The following is a 20,352-nucleotide window of genomic DNA, read 5'->3' on the forward strand; positions in this document are numbered from 1 at the left end:
TAAGCTCTATCATATGTTCATTTCTTATAACATGTATTAGTTAACAAACTCTCAGTAGTTGGTTACTATTATACAGCTTAAGTTATCATTATACCTTAGGGCACAGTTATGTTATAGCTTATATATATGCATATTGTAAGCTTACTACTTTGGTTCTTATATAAAGTATTCATTATAAACTATCAACAGTTTATACTACCACATTAATGGCTTTAGCTTAATTAATGTTCTATATACTTTTATTATATTCAGTAAATTGTAATAACTCTATTTTAAAGGCAGCTGTTAATTTAACAGCAGGAATTCAGTTCAGTGCCTTCTTGAAGTTCCCTTTAGGGTTATTACAATCATCTCAGTTCAAATCACTAATTAGTAAAATCCAAAGTATATATAATCCCACCTCCTATTCCAGTAGGATTCTACAAAGCAAATAACATGAGTCAGGATAAGAAAAAATATGAAATTTTTAGAGTAAAATTAATATTTTTATACTTATCCTGACTCATGAGGTAAGCCCTCCCGTCCTCCCCACTTAACACTTTGGATTTCTCGGGAAAAATAAAGTGTTGGGCTCAAAACAAAAAAGGAGAGAGTGAGGCACATGGGCTTGGGTGGCGCCCTCCTTCCCGCGCTTACGGAAAGGGAGATAACTCGGGGTGAGTACTAATGAGTGATTTTTTATTGAAGGGAGCTTCAATTGAGAGATACAAGTGTTCCACTAGGTTCGCCAGAAGAAGAAGACAAGCAAATAAACATGAGTCAGGATAAGTATAAAAATATTAATTTTACTCTAAAAATTTCATTTTTTTGACAACATCTCCAACTTTACCTGAGCAAAGACATTCCTTCCCCAACTCAGAATGGAACCCAGGAAATGATCTCAAAAACGCAACCTGATCTCTCAGGAGATGGTACGGTGTTCTCCATGTTTTTCATGCAACTCATGCTGCATGTGCTGTTCGAAGGACCAGCCCTATAAAATGCACCCCCAAACCTGGTTGAAACATTCACATTACAACGTCAGCAGGATGCCGCGACTCATGACAGCTCAGAGGAACCAGGTGCTAGGAAGACTTGAAGCTGGCCTCACTGCATAAGTTGTTGCCAATCACTTCTAGGTCAACGTTCGGACCATCTACAGGCTGCAGCAACGTTTCCGGCCACCAACACCACAAATGATCGCCCCGTACTGGCAGACCAAGGGTGACCACAAGACGACAAGACCGCCATGTTGTGCAACATCATGTACAGAATCCCTTCATGCAGGCATCCGAAACAGCACGCCAGACAGTGGGAACACACGGCCGACCAATCAGTACTGATACAGTACGCCGACGTCTTAACAGCGGGAACCTCCATTGCCGTAGACCTTACCGTGGACCTATCCTCACCCCTCGTCACCGGTGTGAACGTCTAGTTTGCCCTACAGTTTGCACCAGAACTGGCGATACAGGCAATGAAGAACTGTTCTGTTTGCAGATGAGAGTCGGTACTGCGTATCAACTGCAGACGGCAGAACAAGAATATGGCAACAATGTGGCCAGCGTTACTCAGACCAATGTGTTATGGAAAGAGACTCATGGGGAGGTGCAATCATCATGGTTTGGGGTGGAATAGGCCTGAACCAGAGAGTGGGTCCTGTGGTGTTCCAGAACCTTGGTCCAGGGAAAGGAGGCGGCATCACAGCGGTGTGCTACATCGACCAAGCTCTCAGACCCCACGTCATACCACATTTCGCACATCACCGGAACAACATTTTCCAGCATGATAACGCCCGGCCCATACTGCCAGAGCTACACGGGACTTCCTACAGCAGAACGGTGTCAACATTATGCAGTGGCCAGCCCTTAGTCCTGATTTAAACTCAATTGAACATCTTTGGGATGAAATTCAGGGGAGACTTAATAATGTCATTCCAAGGCCGAACACAGCCGATTTATTGCGCCAGGCCTTTCTCAGAGTGTGGTTCCAGGTGCCAATGGCCTTCATCAATGGATTGGTGCACTCCATGCATAGACGCTGTGCTGCAGTTATTGCCGCTCGTGGTGGTCACACTAGATACTGAAGTCAAGGGTCTGAATGGACTGCAAACGTTCACATAATGTCTTGAAATTCTGTTGAGTTATTCAGTGATGTGTCAAGATATTGTACACAAAAAATGTTTTTGATCAGCTTATTATGTCCATTTCTGTAATGATTTGATTACAGTGCCTATCTAATTTTGAATTCGTACTGACGTTTGTTTGCTGCTGAGTATAGAATTATATGTGGTCTAAATGTTTAAGACTCATATGGACACTGCTATAACAATTTGTCTTGTTTGTTTTGTCAGCCGAGAGCAGGTAAACATTGGGTGTGGCATATATACCTGCTATATATCTGACTTTCATTTCACCAGACTGTGTTAAGTTGCTCTACATTCATTTCTGGTATGGTGTATTTTCACCCTTGTTGAAGAAAAGGTTTCATTTTTGGCTCATTGCACAATGTTTAAAATGAAAACTTATTGCCTTAAAAGGGATGTTGATCAGTGAATTGCGAAAGATAGTTGAAACAGTTCTTCAGAGGCATTGATATAGTTCAAGTACCATATTTCCTTCATTTTTGTGTACACATATTTATAACACTGGGGGGAAAGGTGTTGGCCCGTATTATTTGCCATAGTGGATTTTGTCCCAATGGACAGTCATTACCATGAGTATGTAATGCCAGAAATAACATCTTTAAAAATCTCAAATTCAATATGCTATTTAATCATGTAATTATCTTGTAATTATCATGTACACTATCTGATTATGAAAAGTGTTCATTGTATATCTGGACTGCTGTCATGTTTTTCATTTAATTCAAAATTTATTCAAATTGTTCAAATTGTTCACAATGAAATCATGTGTGAAGTATTTATTGAAGTATATAAGCCACACCTTTTCAGCACCATACATTTGTTGTGAAGAAAATATGTCTGAACAGCTAATCCTCCTCAATCATCTGTTTATCACCCTGGACTCAGTGGCCACCATTGATTTGTTGTCTGTCCAAATAATGCTATAAATAACATCCAATCAGCTTACATTATCAAAAGAAGCAGCGATATAATCAGTGATCGACTCACTTATTTGGTGTCCCAGGACACCAGGTGCTGAATGTGTCCAGGGTGTTTAGCATAGCAGATTGGAATTAATATACAATGGATGACACAGCTAATATAGACTAACGATGAAGTGAGTTGGTTTTAACTCTCTAACCATGGAGCACGTGTAAATAACATTACAGTCCACAGATCACTGAGATTGGAGTGGCCCAGTGGTCAGTGGCACTGCAACTCACTGCACAGTTATGTCCCTTAGCTGGTGGGATCCACTTGTCATGGGTTTGAATCCCTGATTATGGTCCTTGGTCTGTCAGACCGACTCATACGGAAGAGTTTCACTAAGTAGTAAAGGTCATGGACCTTGTGTTAGTAAATGGTCCATTATGTAACTGATGCTCTGTTCAACTCATCCACTTGTAACCTTCATGATGTACTGGGCCTAGTCTTCCGGAGCTCTCTTAGTGCTAAGATAGTCATAAGTGCCATACATTAACATTAACTTACGACTATCTTAGTACTAAAAGAGCTTTGAAAATCTAAGACCTGGTGCCTAAGGTGTCGGCTCTGTATATATAATCTCTACCTCCACCCTGGTATTTATGGTATGAATGGTTTCATGAAGAATGTTACCATGGTAACAAAGGCCTTTGGTTCCTTGTCTGGTCACTGGTATGCATGTTAAGGTGGGGATTCTATCAGTTGTTCTGTAAGAGGATTAGCTATATAATCTTATGTTGAGAGTTGTTCTGTAAGAGGATTAGATCTTATGTAGGATTTCAAGACTTACTTAGTTAATATTGGATGTCATGTTATCAGTGTGTCACAGATCAGGAAACATGTCACAGCTGTGGTGATTCATGGAATCATTATATTTCACAAATCCCCACTATCCACTAAGGTCTTTGCCATAATTGGATTACCAAATAGTGAAATTGTTTTCAAAACTGACATATTTTTATGGCTGTAGATGACATATAGAGTTTGTAGCTTTGTAAGATCCAGCTGACTCACTGTCTCAGTGCAACATGTGGACCACGAGGTAGACGGCGAGAGTTACCTGCTCTTGGTTGTAGGGGGTCCGGTGGGGCCCTGTAGGGGTGGTCTCACAAGACAAACAAGTTTTTTGTTTTGTAAATATTTTATTGAAAAATATAGTTACAACTGTTGTAGGATTTAAAATAGACATTTTAATGCTTATATGTACCCCAAGGAGGACTTTCTTCAAAGAATTCATAACCTCTACAGGTTTGTATAAATTTTTATGGCTGTAGATGACATATAGAGTTTGTAGCCATGTCAGATCCAGCTGACTCACTGTATCAGTGCAACATGTGGACCAGTTTGGTAGTAATGTCCTGAATTGCTGTGTATCGTTTCCAGAAATATCCAGAAGTGCCAATATTCTGGAAGACAGTGGAGATCATCCTCATCATGCTGTTCATGTTGATGTTCCCCATCTTCCGCATCCTGCCGCACTTCTTCCCGCACGTGGACTACATGACCACCAAGTTCATCATGAGCATCGGTCTGCTGCTCTTCTACTACCGCACCCTCGCAGTCTTCCTCCCCATGAGCCCCACCCTGGGACCCATGCTCATCAGTATCAACAAGATGGTAGGTGCAGTTACCTCCCTTGCTTGCCTCAGTTGTCTTCAGCAACCCATGTGCTTGCTGACTATCTCGTAAGAGGCGACTAATGGAGTTTGGTCAGTTTCACGACTTGGTTTAGCATGTCATCGGGTTCCCAGCAAGATCGATGCTCATGCTGTTGATCACTGGATTGTCTGGTCCAGACTCACTCATTGTTACAGACCGCCGCCATTGCTGGAATATTGCTGAGCATGCGAAAAACACATCACTCACTCAGGCACCCCTCATAGTTGTCTTGCCTGTGAACACATGAAGGGGTTAGAATTGTTCTTCAGCAATCAATGCTTGTCGTAAGAGGTGACTTACGGGATTGTGTGGTCAGGCTCACATAGATGGAATATTGCCCAGTGCGGCATTAAACAACAAACAAACAAACAAATCTCACCCATGAAGATCTGGGTTAGAGTTGGTCTTCATGAACCCATGCTTGTCATAAGAGGCAACTAACTTGAATGGGGTAGTCAGACTAACTGGCGTGGTTGAGGCATGTCATCTTATCCCAGTATATTCTCTAGATTTATGGGACCGCCTCTGTGGTGTAGTGATTAGAGCGTCCGCCCGGAGAGCAGAAGGTCGCGGGTTCGATCCCCGACCGCGTCATACCAAAAGACGTTAAAATATGGTACTTGTTGGTCCCTGTCTGGTGCTCGGCATTTATGGCTACAACAAGGACTGGTCGGCTCGAGGCAGTATAATGTGTCTGAGTGGGGTATTCATACTTCACTGTGGCATGGTATCTCAGTGGGCTAGCACTATAAAACCATCTTCAGTCTGGGCTAGTACAAGCAGCCGCACATACACACTCATGCACATCGTCATATGAGTGAAATATTCTCAAGCACGACGTTAAACCCAATTCACCTCACCTCACCTCTAGATTTATGATCTTAATATCAATCACTGGATTTTCTGGTCCAGACTAAGTTCTTATAGACTGCCATCATTTAGCTGGAATATTGCTGAGTGTGGTGTTAAACAACAAGCAGTTGTAACTCACTGACTCAGTGACCCTTATGGACTACTCTGTTTGCTCAGTTGCCGTGGTCGACATGCTTTGGAACATGGTGTGATTGGGATCCACATGTAGAATTTCATGAAATTGGGATTGGGAGTATGACGTTGTCACTAGATCTTGTCCATCTTGTGTGTTTCTGATGTAGGTGCGGAAGGACTTCATGACGTGGATGCGGATGTTCCTAATTGTGATGGTGGCCGGGGGCATCACGATCCATGCGGTGCTGTACCCCAGCTACCCGCTGACACAGGAAGGGATCAAGAAGGCCCTGGCTCGGGCTTTCTTCGCCATGTTCCTCACCAAGATAGATGACCTGGAAGGTAGACACTCAGTATAGTTGTTTCAAAACGTGATTCTGCAATCTAGATGTAACATATAGAGGTACGGTATCAATGGATACTTGGTAGCAGTGGTCGTCATGGCAACTTCGGTCTTCTTTGCATGTGACATCATCAACCAAATTCACTTCATCCCTATCTTCTGGCATAACAATGTTGATATGTATCTGCATGTTAGATTTGCAGTAATGAATAATCTTCGGTCTAAATGTAAGTTCAGTCATTTTTTTTAGTTAAATATTTGTTTGAATGTTGTTCCAGACAAAAGCATGTCTTGCTATTTGGAACCTTTCTCATGAACATTTTCACACTCCGGCACAGCAATGACTTAACATAACATCACTGCCACAGGCTAATTTGCATATCACGTGACCGGACTTTTCTCTTGTTTGTAATCAAACGCGCATATTCACAATAAGAAGAGACTGGACTCACGAAAGCTTTTCGGCCCTGTCTTCATAATGTTTTACATTGTTACATATATATTCGTCCACAACTGCGACAGTTAGGTCTATGCCAGTACATATTATGATATCAAACTGCCTGCATCGTTTGCTCTCCGTCGGCTTCGATGACAGCACGTGGAGCCGTACAACCTATGTAAACAAAGGATCGCTACGCAAATCGAAATAGTGTTACCTGTTTTGGGCTATTTTCTAAGTGAAACTAAACCATTCTATTAAAGATGTTTAGTTAGATGTGTAGACTCGTCAAAAATAAAAGAGTTCATGAAATCTGTACATTATATTGAATGGACGGTGCAAGATGTGACGAATCGTCACATTTTTCAGGCCTGTGGCAGAGGTACTATGCTGGCTTGCCGCATGGAACTCTGGGTAGGAGAGTGGAACATTTTGTGTGAACTTGAGACAAATGCTATTTCCCCGATACTTGTTACAGGTGATGAGGACTGCAACTACATGTACCACAACAAGACGATAGAGGCTTGCAGTGGTAAGTCCACTGTAGTAATAGGGACATTTCATAAACACATAGTTGCAACTATGTATAAACTACGTTTCACAAAGACTGAGGGGTAACTTTGAATTTTGTAGGTAAAAAATGGCTTTGTTGAACTGGGCCCTGTAATATACAAGCCACAGCTCAAAATAAGCGTCATATTTGTATAAAATATGCAATATAAGTCCCCATTACTGAATTATACATTACTATTTTGTGTACAAATGTGCAGTAACAATTTGAAAAGCCCAGTAGTAACAACACTGCATGCTTGCCAAATGTATCTTTTCAATGTGTATATATATCTTTGTTAAGCAGATCTTTGTTTATTGACGTAATGCAGGCATCTCACATACATGAACCAGTAGCCTGGATCAAAGTCAGTAAAGGTATACTGAAAACCCAAAGAAAGTTATCACTACCAAATGTCAGTGTTAACAATGGCTGGTATATACTTAGATATGTTATATATTGCTGAATCAGCATTACGTATTTAGTTTATATTGTATAGTCCTCACTTCTATTTCAGTGAGTTCCAGCACCACCGGCAGTGGTAAGTACACATGTATCATGCTGCACCCAGATGTGTATTGTGATACAGGGAATAGTTACTACAGGCAGTTTGATCTAATTTATGTGTCAGGAGAATTCAAATGTATTATTGAAGAAAGTGTTCAGTTTGGATAATTGCGATAATTGGATCATTACATAACAACTCCAGTTTGTGGAAATAGATGTTGTTCCTGTAATTTTGAAATGATGAATATTGTGATTTCCAAAAATAAATAACTACATCCTTAGACATTAACTGTTGTGTGTTACAGCTAATGACAGGTGATGTTTTGTGTTGCAGCTAATGACAGGTGATGTTTTGTGTTGCAGCTAATGACAGGTTATGTTCTCTGTTCCAACTAATGACAGGCGATGTTTTGTGTTACAGCTAATGACAGGTGGTGTTTTTGTGTTACACCTACTGACAGGCGATGTTTTGTGTTACAGCTAGTGACAGGGCGATGCACTGTGTTGCAGCTAATGACAGGTGATGTTTTGTGTTACAGCTAGTGACAGGCGATGCACTGTGTTGCAGCTTAGTGACAGGTGATGTTTTGTGTTGCAGCTAATGACAGGTGATGTTTTGTGTTGCAGCTAGTGACAGGCAATGTTTTGTGTTGCAGCTAGTGACAGGTGATGTTTTGTGTTACAGCTAGTGACAGGTGATGTTTTGTGTTGCAGCTAATGACAGGTGATGTTTTGTGTTGCAGCTAATGACAGGCCATGTTTTGTGTTACAGCTACTGACAGGTGATGTTTTGTGTTACAGCTAGTGACAGGCTTATGTTTTGTGTTGCAGCTAATGACGATGATGTTTTGTGTTGCAACAAATGACAGGTGATGATATTTTGTGTTGCAACTAATGGCAGGTGATGTTTTGTGTTGCAACCAATAACAGAAGCGCCGTTTGTGATGCAACTAATGACTGGTGATGTTCTCTGCTGCAAACCAGTGACAGGTGATGTTTTGTGTTGCAACTAATGACAGGTAATGTTTTGTGTTGCAGCCTAATGGCACGTGATGTTTTGTGTTGCAACTAATGGCAGGTGATGTTTTTGTGTTGCAACTAATGACATGTGATGTTTTGTGTTGCAACTAATGGCAGGTGATGTTCTCTGCTGCAACTAATGACAGGTGATGTTTGTGTTGCAACTAATGACAGGTGATACTTTTTGCTGTTGCAGCCAATGACAGGCGATGTTTTGTGTTGCAGCTATTGACAGGTGTTGTCTTGAGCTGCAGCCAATGACAGGTGATGTTTTGTGTTGCAGCTAATGACAGGTGATGTTTTGTGTTGCAACTCCAATAACAGGCGATGTTTTGTGTTGCAACTAATGATTGGTGATGTTCTCTGTTGCAGCTAGTGACAGGTGATGTTTTGTGTTGCAACTAATGACAGGCTGCGATGTTTTGTGTTGCAGCTAATGACAGATGATATTTTGTGTTGCAACTAATAACAGGCGATGTTTTGTTTTGCAACTAATGACAGGGTGATGTTTGTTGTTGCAACTAATGACAGGTGATGTTTTGTGTTGCAACTAATAACGAGGCGATGTTTTGTTTTGCAACTAATGACAGGTGATGTTTGTTATTTGCAACTAATGACAGGTGATATTTTGTGTTGCATCCAATGACAGGCGATGTTTTGTTGCAGCTAATGACAGGTGTTGTCTCTTGAGTTGCAGCCAATGACATGTGATGTTTTGTGTTGCAGCTAATGACAGGTGATGTTTTTGTGTTGCAACTAATAACAGGCGATGTTTTGTGTTGCAACTAATGATTGGTGATGTTCTCTGTTGCAGCTAGTGACAGGTAATGTTTTGTGTTGCAACTAATGACAGGCGATGTTTTTTGTGTTGCAGCTAATGACAGATGATATTTTGTGTTGCAACTAATAACGAAGGCGATGTTTTGTTTTGCAACTACTGACAGGTGATGTTTGTTGTTGCAACTAATGACAGGTGATATTTTGTTTTGCAACTAATGACAGCTGATGTTTGTTCTTGCAACTAATGACAGATGATATTTTGTGTTGCAACTAATAACAGGCGATGTTTTGTTTTGCAACTAATGACAGGTGATGTTTGTTGTTGCAACTAATGACAGGTGATATTTTGTGTTGCAGCCAATGACAGGCAATGTTTTGTGTTGCAGCTAATTACAGGTGTTGTCTCTTGAGTTGCAGCCAATGACATGTGATGTTTTGTGTTGCAGTTAATGACAGGTGATGTTTTGTGTTGCAACTAATAACAGGCGATGTTTTGTGTTGCAATCTAATGATTGGTGATGTTCTCTGTTGCAGCTAGTGACAGGTGATGTTTTTTGTGTTGCAACTAATGACAGGCGATGTTTTGTGTTGCAGCTAATGACAGATGATATTTTGTGTTGCAACTAATAACAGGCGATGTTTTTTGTGTTGCAACTAATGACAGGTGATGTTTGTTGTTGCAACTAATGACAGGTGATATTTTTGTGTTGCAACTAATAACAGGCGATGTTTTGTTTTGCAACTAATGACAGGTGATGTTTGTTGTTGCAACTAATGACAGGTGATATTTTGTGTTGCAGCCAATGACAGGCAATGTTTTGTTTTGCAGCTAATGACAGGTGTTGTCTTGAGTTGCAGCCAATGACATGTGATGTTTTGTGTTGCAGCTAATGACAGGTGATGTTTTGTGTTGCAACTAATAACAGGCGATGTTTTGTGTTGCAACTAATGATTGGTGATGTTCTCTGTTGCAGCTAGTGACAGGTGATGTTTTGTGTTGCAGCTAATGACAGATGATATTTTATTATTTGCAACTAATAACAGGCGATGTTTTGTTTTGCAACTAATGACAGGTGATGTTTGTTGTTGCAACTAATGACAGGTGATATTTTGTGTTGCAACTAATAACAGGCGATGTTTTGTTTTGCAACTAATGACAGGTGATGTTTGTTGTTGCAACTAATGACAGGTGATTTTGTTTTGCAGCTAATGACAGCTGATGTTTGTTCTTCCTGCAACTAATGACAGGTGATATTTTTGTGTTGCAATAATAACAGGCGATATTTTTGTGTTGCAACTAATGACAGGTGATGTTTGTTGTTGCAACTAATGACAGGTGATATTTTTTGTATTCGCGACCAATGACAGGCGATGTTTTGTGTTGCAGCTTAATGACAGGTGTTGTCTTGAGTTGCAATAGCCAATGACATCATGATGTTTTGTGTTGCAGCCAATGACAGGTGATGTTTTGTGTTGCAACTAATAACAGGCGATGTTTTGTGTTGCAACTAATGATTGGTGATGTTCTCTGTTGCAGCTAGTGACAGGTGATGTTTTGTGTTGCAACTAATGACAGGAAGCGATGTTTTGTGTTGCAGCTAATGACAGATGATATTTTGTGTTGCAACTAATAACAGGCGCATGTTTTGTTTTGCAACTAATGACAGGTAATGTTTGTTGTTGCAACTAATGACAGGTGATATTTTGTGTTGCAACTAATAACAGGCGATGTTTTGTTTTGCAACTAATGACAGGTGATGTTTGTTGTTGCAACTAATGACAGGTGATATTTTGTGTTGCAGCCAATGACAGGTGATGTTTTTGTTGCAGCTAATGACAGGTGTTGTCTTGAGTTGCAGCCAATGACATGTGATGTTTTGTGTTGCAGCTAATGACAGGTGATGTTTTGTGTTGCAACTAATAACAGGCGATGTTTTGTGTTGCAACTAATGATTGGTGATGTTCTCTGTTGCAGCTAGTGACAGGTGATGTTTTGTGTTGCAACTAATGACAGGCGATGTTTTGTGTTGCAGCTAATGACAGATGATATTTTGTGTTGCAACTAATAACAGGCTGCGATGTTTTGTTTTGCAACTAATGACAGGTGATGTTTGTTGTTGCAACTAATGACAGGTGATATTTTGTTTTGCAACCAATGACAGGTGATGTTCTCTGGTTGAAACTAATGACAGGTGATATTTTGTTTTGCAACTTAATGACAGGCGATGTTTTGTGTTGCAGCTAATGACAGGCGATGTTTTGTGTTGCATCTACTAACAGGTGATATTTTGTGTTGCAACTAATGACTGGTGATGTTCTCTGTTGAAACTAATGACATGTGATGTTTGTTGTTTTGCTAATGACATGACATGTGATGTTTTGTGCTGCAACTAATGACAGGCAATGTTTTGTGTTGCAACTAATGACAGGTGATGATTTGTGTTGCAACTGACATGTGATGCTTTGTGTTGCAACTAATGACAGGTGATGTTTGGTGTTGCAGCTAATGACAGGTGATGTTTGGTGTTGCAGCTAATGACAGGTGATGTTTTGTGTTGCAGCTAGTGACAGGTGTTGTCTTGTGTTGCAGCCAATGACAAATTGAACCGGTGCCCTTACAGCAGCCTCAGGGGCTATGCCATCGTGATCCAGTACCTCCTCATCACCAAGCTGGTCCTCATCACCCTGCTCTATGCTATGTTCAGGTAGTTTTCTGGTAGTGCTGTTACTTTTGAGATGCTTACAAGCTGTGATCATATAGTAGGTAAACTTACCTGTAGATTTAATCAGATTAAATATATGTTTCCAGATAACAACAATTTAAAAATATTTCGAAATCTACCTTTAGATTTATAAAGGCATACTTGTTTATACTACTGAGGTAATCAAATCAGCTTTTTAGTCACAGGTAGGTATTGTGATTTGTAAGTTATTATAATATAGGTACTTTTCCAATTCAGTGTAACATTGTTAGCAGAATGTACAAAAGGAAAATTGTTCTAAAGCATATTTTTGTGAACTTCTAACATGTAGTTTCTGTATTGAACCCCAAAAGTGACACTAACTCAATCAGCAATGAAGCAGAGGAGATATGGAAGTACCAACGCTACACCATTATCGCGGACTTTGACGAAGTTAGGCGTCCTCACTTCTACCTCCACCACTGACACTGATCAGCTACATGTGCATGTTCCTGTCGGTGGTGTGGGAGGAAGTTGAAGCAGCTGTACTACCGATGCCCGCTTGCTGCAAGTGTGTCAAGAAGGACATGAAGGTAATGTGTCGCATACAGTCATCAGTTGTCAGGATATCAGATCCACCTCCATCTCGTGGATAGAACGCCTGCCTAAAAAGATGTCGGAATGTTACTTGTTGTTACCCGAATCTTGTCTGTAACGGAAGAAACCAGGACTGGTCGGCTCAGACACAGACACACAAACATGTGGACAGACATGTAGACAGACAGACATGAAGACAGATAGACATGTAGACAGACATACGAAGACAGATAGACATGTGGACAGATATGTGGACAGACATATGACGAGACAGACATGAAGACAGATAGACATGTGGACAGACATGACGACAGACAGACATGAAGACAGATAGACATGAAGACAGACATGTGGACAGACATGACGACAGACAGACATGAAGACAGACACGAAGACAGACAGATATGTGGACAGACATGAAGACAGACAGACATGAAGACAGACATGAAGACAGATAGACATCAAGACAGAGGACGTGTGGACAGACATGACGACAGACAGATATGTGGACAGACATGAAGACAGACAGACATGAAGACAGAGGCGTGTGGACAGACATGACGACAGATAGACATGAAGACAGACATGAAGACAGACAGACATGAAGACAGACATAAAGACAGACAGATATGTGGACAGACATGAAGACAGATAGACATGACAGACAGACGTGTGGACAGACATGACGACAGATAGACATGAAGACAGACATGAAGACAGACAGACATGTGGACAGACATGAAGACAGACAGACGTGTGGACAGACATGAAGACAGACAGACATGAAGACAGACAGACATGTGGACAGACATGAAGACAGACAGACGATGTGGACAGACATGAAGACAGACAGACATGAAGACAGACATGAAGACAGACAGACAGACATGGACAGACATAACAGACAGACATGAAGACAGACATGAAGACAGACAGACATGAAAGAGATAGACATGTGGACAGACATGTAGACAGACATGAAGACAGGCATGAAGACAGATAGACATGTGGACAGACATGAAGACAGAGATATGTGGACAGACATGTAGACAGACAGACATGAAGACAGACATGTAGACAGACAGACATGAAGACACACACGAAGACAGAGATTTGTGGACAGACATGACGACAGATAGACATGTGGACAGGTATGAAGAGAGACAGATATGTGGACAGACATGACGACGACAGACAGACATGAAGACAGATAGACATGAAGACAGACATGTGGACAGACATGACGACAGACAGACATGAAGACAGACAGACATGAAGACAGACACGAAAGACAGACAGATATATGGACAGACATGAAGACAGACAGACATGAAGACAGACATGAAGACAGATAGACATGAAGACAGAGACGTGTGGACAGACATGACGACAGACAGATATGTGGACAGACATGAAGACAGACAGACATGAAGACAGAGACGGTGGACAGACATGACGACAGATAGACATGAAGACAGAGACATGAAGACAGACAGACATGAAGAGAGATAGACATGTGGACAGACATGTAGACAGACATGAAAACAGACAGACATGAAGACAGATAGATATGTGGACAGACATGAAGACAGATAGATATGTGGACAGACATGAAGACAGACAGACATGAAGACAGAGACGGTGGACAGACATGACGACAGATAGACATGAAGACAGACATGAAGACAGACAGACATGAAGAGAGATAGACATGTGGACAGACATGTAGACAGACAGATATGCAGACAGACATGTGGACTGAGACATGAAGACAGACATGAAGACAGATAGACATGATGCTAAACACCACAGCCATATCAAGGTCTTATAGTCTATCATGGTCACTGCTGAAACATATCTGCCTTGTGTTATCCCCATGAGTAATGATCTGTAGACTATATTCAGAAGTGCCGGTGTGGAGAACAAGTGACAGATGTTACAACATTTACACGGGGTGTTCTCATCCTCTAGGACGGCATGAAGAAGGTCCAGATCATGAAGGTGAGGCGGACAGTGGACTTCAACTACTGGAAGAGTTGTCTGCAGACCTTCAATAACGAAGAGGAGCAGAATCTGATAGAAAAACAGAGGAACAAGGAACAGAGTGACAGGTGAGGGGGGTAGGGCAGGTGCAGGGAGGGTCTGGTATGGGGCAGTTGTGGGGGTGGAGCAGGAGATTTGATGGGTCATTTGTAAGAATGGGACAGTCCCAGGGGTCGGCCAGTTATAGAGACTAGTGGTTTGGGTGGTAGAGCAGGGGACTGGCTGGGTCAGGTTCAGCACTGGGACAGTTGTTGGGGTGGGGCTATTGCAAGGGTGAATCAGGAGGAATTGGGTTTGGTTATGTGTAGGGGCAAGGCAACTGAAGGGATGGAACAGGAGATCGGGGCATGTGGAGGGGTTGGGCAGGTACATGGTTGAGGCAGATGAGAAGAGTTGGGGCAGGTGAGGGAATGTGAACAGACAGGTCAACTGAGAGGGTTTGGGTAAGAACATTTGGGGGTATTGGAAGGGACACATGTGGATGTTCATTGGTAGAGTTCTTTTTAGAGTAGATAGAAAGGGGTTGGGACAATTGTGTGGATTGATGCATTCAACCCTGCTGTGTTTGTTTGTCCTAGCATGTCTCGTCTGATTGATGACATGCAACTTCAAAAGGACAACCATCATAGAATGAAGCGATCCCGTGTGTGGTCCATGTGGAGAAGAGTGTCACAGTGTGTCGGCTGCTTCTGGAGGAGATGAAGCATATGATACAGAACCTGGGTATGTGTAATGCAGAACCTGGGTATGTGTGATGCAGAACATGGCTATGTAGAATGCATAATTTTGGTATATATGTGATACATTACTTGGGTATGCGTAATGCAGAAAACTAGGCATGTATGATACATAGGTATGTGAGATACAGAACCTGGTATGCATATTGCAGAACATGAGTATGCATAATGCAAAATTAGTGTGTACATAATGCAGACTGTGTATGCATGATACAGAACCTGGTATATGCAGACCCATGGTGTGCATGAAATAGATGGAATCGCGTGATACATTGGTATGTGTGATACAACCTAATATGCATAATGTGGAAACTGGGTATACATATTGCAGAAATAGGGTCTGCATAATGCAGAGACCGGCATGTATGATACATAACCCTGGTATGCATGATACTTAACCTCTTCATGCATACTGCAGAACCTTGGTATGTGAGATACAGAACCTTGGTATGTGAGATACAGAACCTGGGTATGTGTGATGCAGAACCTTAGTATATGTAATACAGAACCTCTGTATGTGTGAGGCAGAAGTTGGGTATGTGTGATGCAGAACCTGGTTATGTGTGATGCAGAACCTTAGTATATGTAATGCAGAACCTCTGTATGTGTGATGCAGAACCTTAGTATATGTAATGCAGAACCTCTGTATGTGTGATGCAGAACATGGGTATGTGTGATGCAGAAGGACCTCTGTATATGTAATGCAGAACCTCTGTATGTGTGATGCAGAAGTTGGGTATGTGTGATGCAGAACCTGGGTATGTGTAGTGCAGAACCTTAGTATATGTAATACAGAACCTCTGTATGTGTGATGCAGAAGTTGGGTATGTGTGATGCAGAACCTGGGTATGTGTAGTGCAGAACCTTAGTATATGTAATGCAGAACCTCTGTATGTGTGATGCAGAACATGGGTATGTGTAGTGCAGAACCTGGGTATGTGTAGTGCAGAACCTTAGTATATGTAATACAGAACCTCTGTATGTGTGATGCAGAACATGGGTATGTGTAGTGCAGAACCTTAGTATATGTAATGCAGAACCTCTGTATGTGTGTGATGCAGAACCTTAGTATATGTAATACAGAACCTCTGTATGTGTGATGCAGAACATGGGTATGTGTAAGTGCAGAACCTCTGTATGTGTGTAGTGCAGAACCTTTAGTATATGTAATACAGAACCTCTGTATCTGTGATGCAGAACATGGGTATGTGTGGTGCAGAACCTTGGTATTTGTAATGCAGAATCTAGACATGTGTTATACATAGTCTGTGTATTCCTGATTCAGAATATGATACAGAATTACATGCTGAGATTGATAAAGAGGGAGGTATATTTGTTAATACTTAACTGACTGACCTGCTGTGTTATCACAGACCGAAGAAGAGCCAGGGCCTGAAGCCAGTGCAGCAGCTCAGTGCATGTCTCATCCCATGGTCGCCTTACCCAGGGACACTCACACAAGCAGCTTTCCTGTCTTGATAAATATGTTCCCTGGGAGGTGAGTCCACAACTACACAAGGGATGGGAAAACTATTAGATACTGAAATAAAACAGTCAAGGTCTGTCCCTTCACTAATAGCATTAATACTCCCAATGTTCCATATAGACTTACAATAAGTTTGTTAATTGGATCAGTTTGCTACACCAATCAACTTCTCATTGACTGACTTCGGCTTATGTATACAAGATTGCTGTTGTTTGAATCTCATGGGACCAAATTTCCTTCTCGAGTCATCATGTGTATTTATGAGACAATTCGATGTAACCAGTATTCAAATAATCAACTATAACAGGGAATGGTCGGGACCGACAGGTACTTCGAGTTATGCATAATATTCGAGACACCGGCATTCGACTCATCGGGATTTGACCTACCTTGATAATATTTGTTTATCTTTTAAATGTCCTGTGTAACATCAGCTTATTGTCCCGAGGTACTCTCAGATGTGGAACCTTTTTCCCCTTATGCTGACCCTTGTTTGCCTGTTACAAAGGTTTGTCAGCCTGTTACAAGGTTTGTCAGCCTACTGTGTCAAGGTTTGTCAGCCTGTTTCAAGGGTTTGTCAGCCCGAGGCTCATTGGTTTCACTAAAGTGACGTTAAACCCAACTTATTCTCTCAAATCACTCAGCTGCAAGAAATTGCAACTGTGTGCTTCATCTTTACTTAGATGAGTGAGTTAGTGTATAATTATTGCTTAAAGCTCCATCAGCCCATGTTGCTGCTATCTGTGGCAATACTGTACAAAAATTCAGTGCGTTAAGAGTGTATAGTCCGAATTCCAACAGGCATGCTTTATCAGTAGTTATGCTTCACACATGCCTTGAACAGTTGGTTCCACCTCTGAACCCCAGATGACAATTGGTTTTGTGTACCCCTTTGTATATAAGGTGATATCCATGAACTGTGTTGTCCCTTGCAGGTTGTATTACGGAAGCGTATGACCCGACCTACATGACCCGCTCCCTGGAGGACTTCAGCGAAGAGTAACGACTCTTTGTTGACCTCGACATCATGGTAAGTATGTTGGCAGCACAGATGCTGTTGTTGAACGTGTATCACGAGATTCAGTTGTGTGACTTGGGTGAGGAGGTCTGTTGCATGTCAGGCATGGAGATGTTGCTCCTAACATCGACCATTTGTTTGTCCAGACACAATTATTTACAGGCTGCTGTGATGTTGCTGCTGTGAAAATGCTGGCGGGAGGGTGTAAACAAACTAAAATGACCAACCAAACATAATGAATCTCATTACTCATTATATAACTGACTGACTGAGTTTGGTTTTCGGTGGCTTTTTAGCAATATTCCAGCAAACATCACAGCGGGGAACACCAGAAATGGGATTCACACATTGTACCCATGTGGGGATTGGTTGAATCTCTCGGTCTTTGACGAAGCCAATGCTTTAATCACTAGGCTACCCCACCGCTGCATTTTATAACTGGATGTGTTTAAAACATATCTGACCCGTGAAGATTCGGGTTTGAATTGGTCTTCCTCGTAAAACTTATGCTTATCATTAAAGGCTAACTAATGGGATCGGGTGCGTCAGACTCACTGACTTGGTGGACACGCCTTGTCATCGTTATGCCAATTGTATAGATCGATGCTTGTGCTGTTGATCACTGGATTGTCTGGTCAGACTTAAATATGTACAGGCGGCTGCCATATAGCTGGAATATTGTTGGAGTGTGTATGCTAAACAACAAACCAACAAACTAAAACTATTTTTATGCATCTTATCCAAGGGGTGCCAAGATCCATGATGTAATACCAAATAGCAAACTGTCCCTCCTCCTTGCAATAATGCCTTTGTCACCTCACAACCAATAGCTTCATCCACGACCTCACAGCCAATAACTTCATCCACAACCTCACAAACCAATAACTTCATCCACGACCTGACAACCAATAACTTCATCCGACGACCCTCACAACCTATTATAACTTCATTTCCAGACTACCATTATGAGGAACAGTCCCGACAGAAGATGGAGTCCTGAGGGAAGTGGAGAAAGTTGCCTCCCTTGCTGACTTCAGTCCCATGTGGAACACACTGTGTTCATTGAGAAGGTTGGCAGTGTTAGTGTTGATGTGGATCGCGTCGCCATGGATCACGCCTCGGACAACCAGCCACTGAGATATAAGTTGGACACTGTAAACCGACCTTCCACAGTGAGTTGTCTGGCTGAATATTGCTGAGTTCAGCATAAACCTAAACTGACTCAGAAACTTTGGTCCAACAAATGAGAGCATAATTTACCAGAATCAGGAAGTGATAATCAGGATTGTGCTCTTCTAATCATATAAAGGTTCAACATTAGGTATTCTGTATAACAGTAACTGGTTTGGACTCCACTGATTCCACCAGAATGATTGTCTCGCACTTGCTTGAAGTGGGGAGACATATTTTAAACGGAAGAAATTAGATGTTCCACAATATTCGTTTTGTTCATTTTTATCCCCAACGCCGCTTTGCGGGGGTATTAAATTGACTCAGCCTGCAATGGCGTATAAGGCAGTGTCCATATTGTCCTTTAGCGGCTATAGCGTCCGCACATTCTTTTCGAGCAGAATTTTAAAACCGTTCGAATGTTTCTTCACCAAACTTGACACATACAGATAGGTCTGGTGGTACTGGTGCCCATTGGTAGTTTTGGAATTCTGAATTAAATATTTTGGCATTTCCATGTCAACAAGTTTGACTTAGGACTGAAATTGGTGGTAGTGCTCTTTCCCGGAGCAGAACTCTGAAACCGCTCACTCACTGTATTTCTTCACCAAACTTTGCACATAGATTGGTCCTCAGGGTGTACTGGTGCCTTTGGCAGTTTTGGAATTCTGAATAAAATATCTTTGCATTTCCATGCCAACAAGTTTTACTTAGAGTGAACTGGTGGTGAGTATACTTCTGGGCAGAACTTTAAAACCTTTCAATACTCTCCTTCCACTTTCTATATACATTGCACTACCAAAACATTTGACATAATCATAACTCGTAGACATATTCATGAAGAGTATTTTGCCATTCTATGGGGATATTGATGACTTTGTCTTTGTTCAGAGTTGAGAACTTTGTGAACATGTTTCAAAGTGTTATCTGGAATCGAAGCTGCCAGTTTGAAACTAGTGCGTAAAAGCTTGAAAAAGCTGCTTCTGATTGGCTCATGTTGACTTCTTATTGTTAGTCATTTCATTGTATTGGCTGGTCATTAAATTTGCATAAGCTTAGACTGACTGTTTTGTAGCAGTAACTAGCATTAATATTTAATTATAATTAAACCTGAGTAACTACAGAGGAGTTCATAGATACATTCCTTCTGCCATATTTTCCTGAAATATGCATAGTTCAACCAAACTGATAATATGAACGCCAACAAATCATAAGCCGCTATATGTTTCATTTTTATGTACATGTGT

General features: G+C 41.4%; 1 protein-coding gene across 1 annotated transcript in view; it reads left to right on the plus strand.

Annotated features, from left to right (window-relative positions):
- Positions 1-12,540, plus strand: part of LOC124289469 (transient receptor potential cation channel subfamily M member-like 2) — a 47,846-nt gene extending 35,306 nt beyond the window's left edge. Inside the window, exons 19-24 of the mRNA XM_046726085.1 lie at positions 4,472-4,705; positions 5,902-6,076; positions 6,995-7,048; positions 7,584-7,607; positions 11,964-12,078; positions 12,429-12,540. Coding sequence (XP_046582041.1) covers positions 4,472-4,705; positions 5,902-6,076; positions 6,995-7,048; positions 7,584-7,607; positions 11,964-12,078; positions 12,429-12,540 — 714 coding nt within the window. The remainder of the gene's footprint in view (positions 1-4,471; positions 4,706-5,901; positions 6,077-6,994; positions 7,049-7,583; positions 7,608-11,963; positions 12,079-12,428) is intronic.
- Positions 12,541-20,352: the final 7,812 nt, after the last annotated feature.

Source organism: Haliotis rubra, unplaced genomic scaffold, assembly GCF_003918875.1.
Source record: "Haliotis rubra isolate DU_JTF1 unplaced genomic scaffold, ASM391887v1 Scf442, whole genome shotgun sequence".
Taxonomy (NCBI): Eukaryota; Metazoa; Mollusca; class Gastropoda; order Lepetellida; family Haliotidae; genus Haliotis; species Haliotis rubra.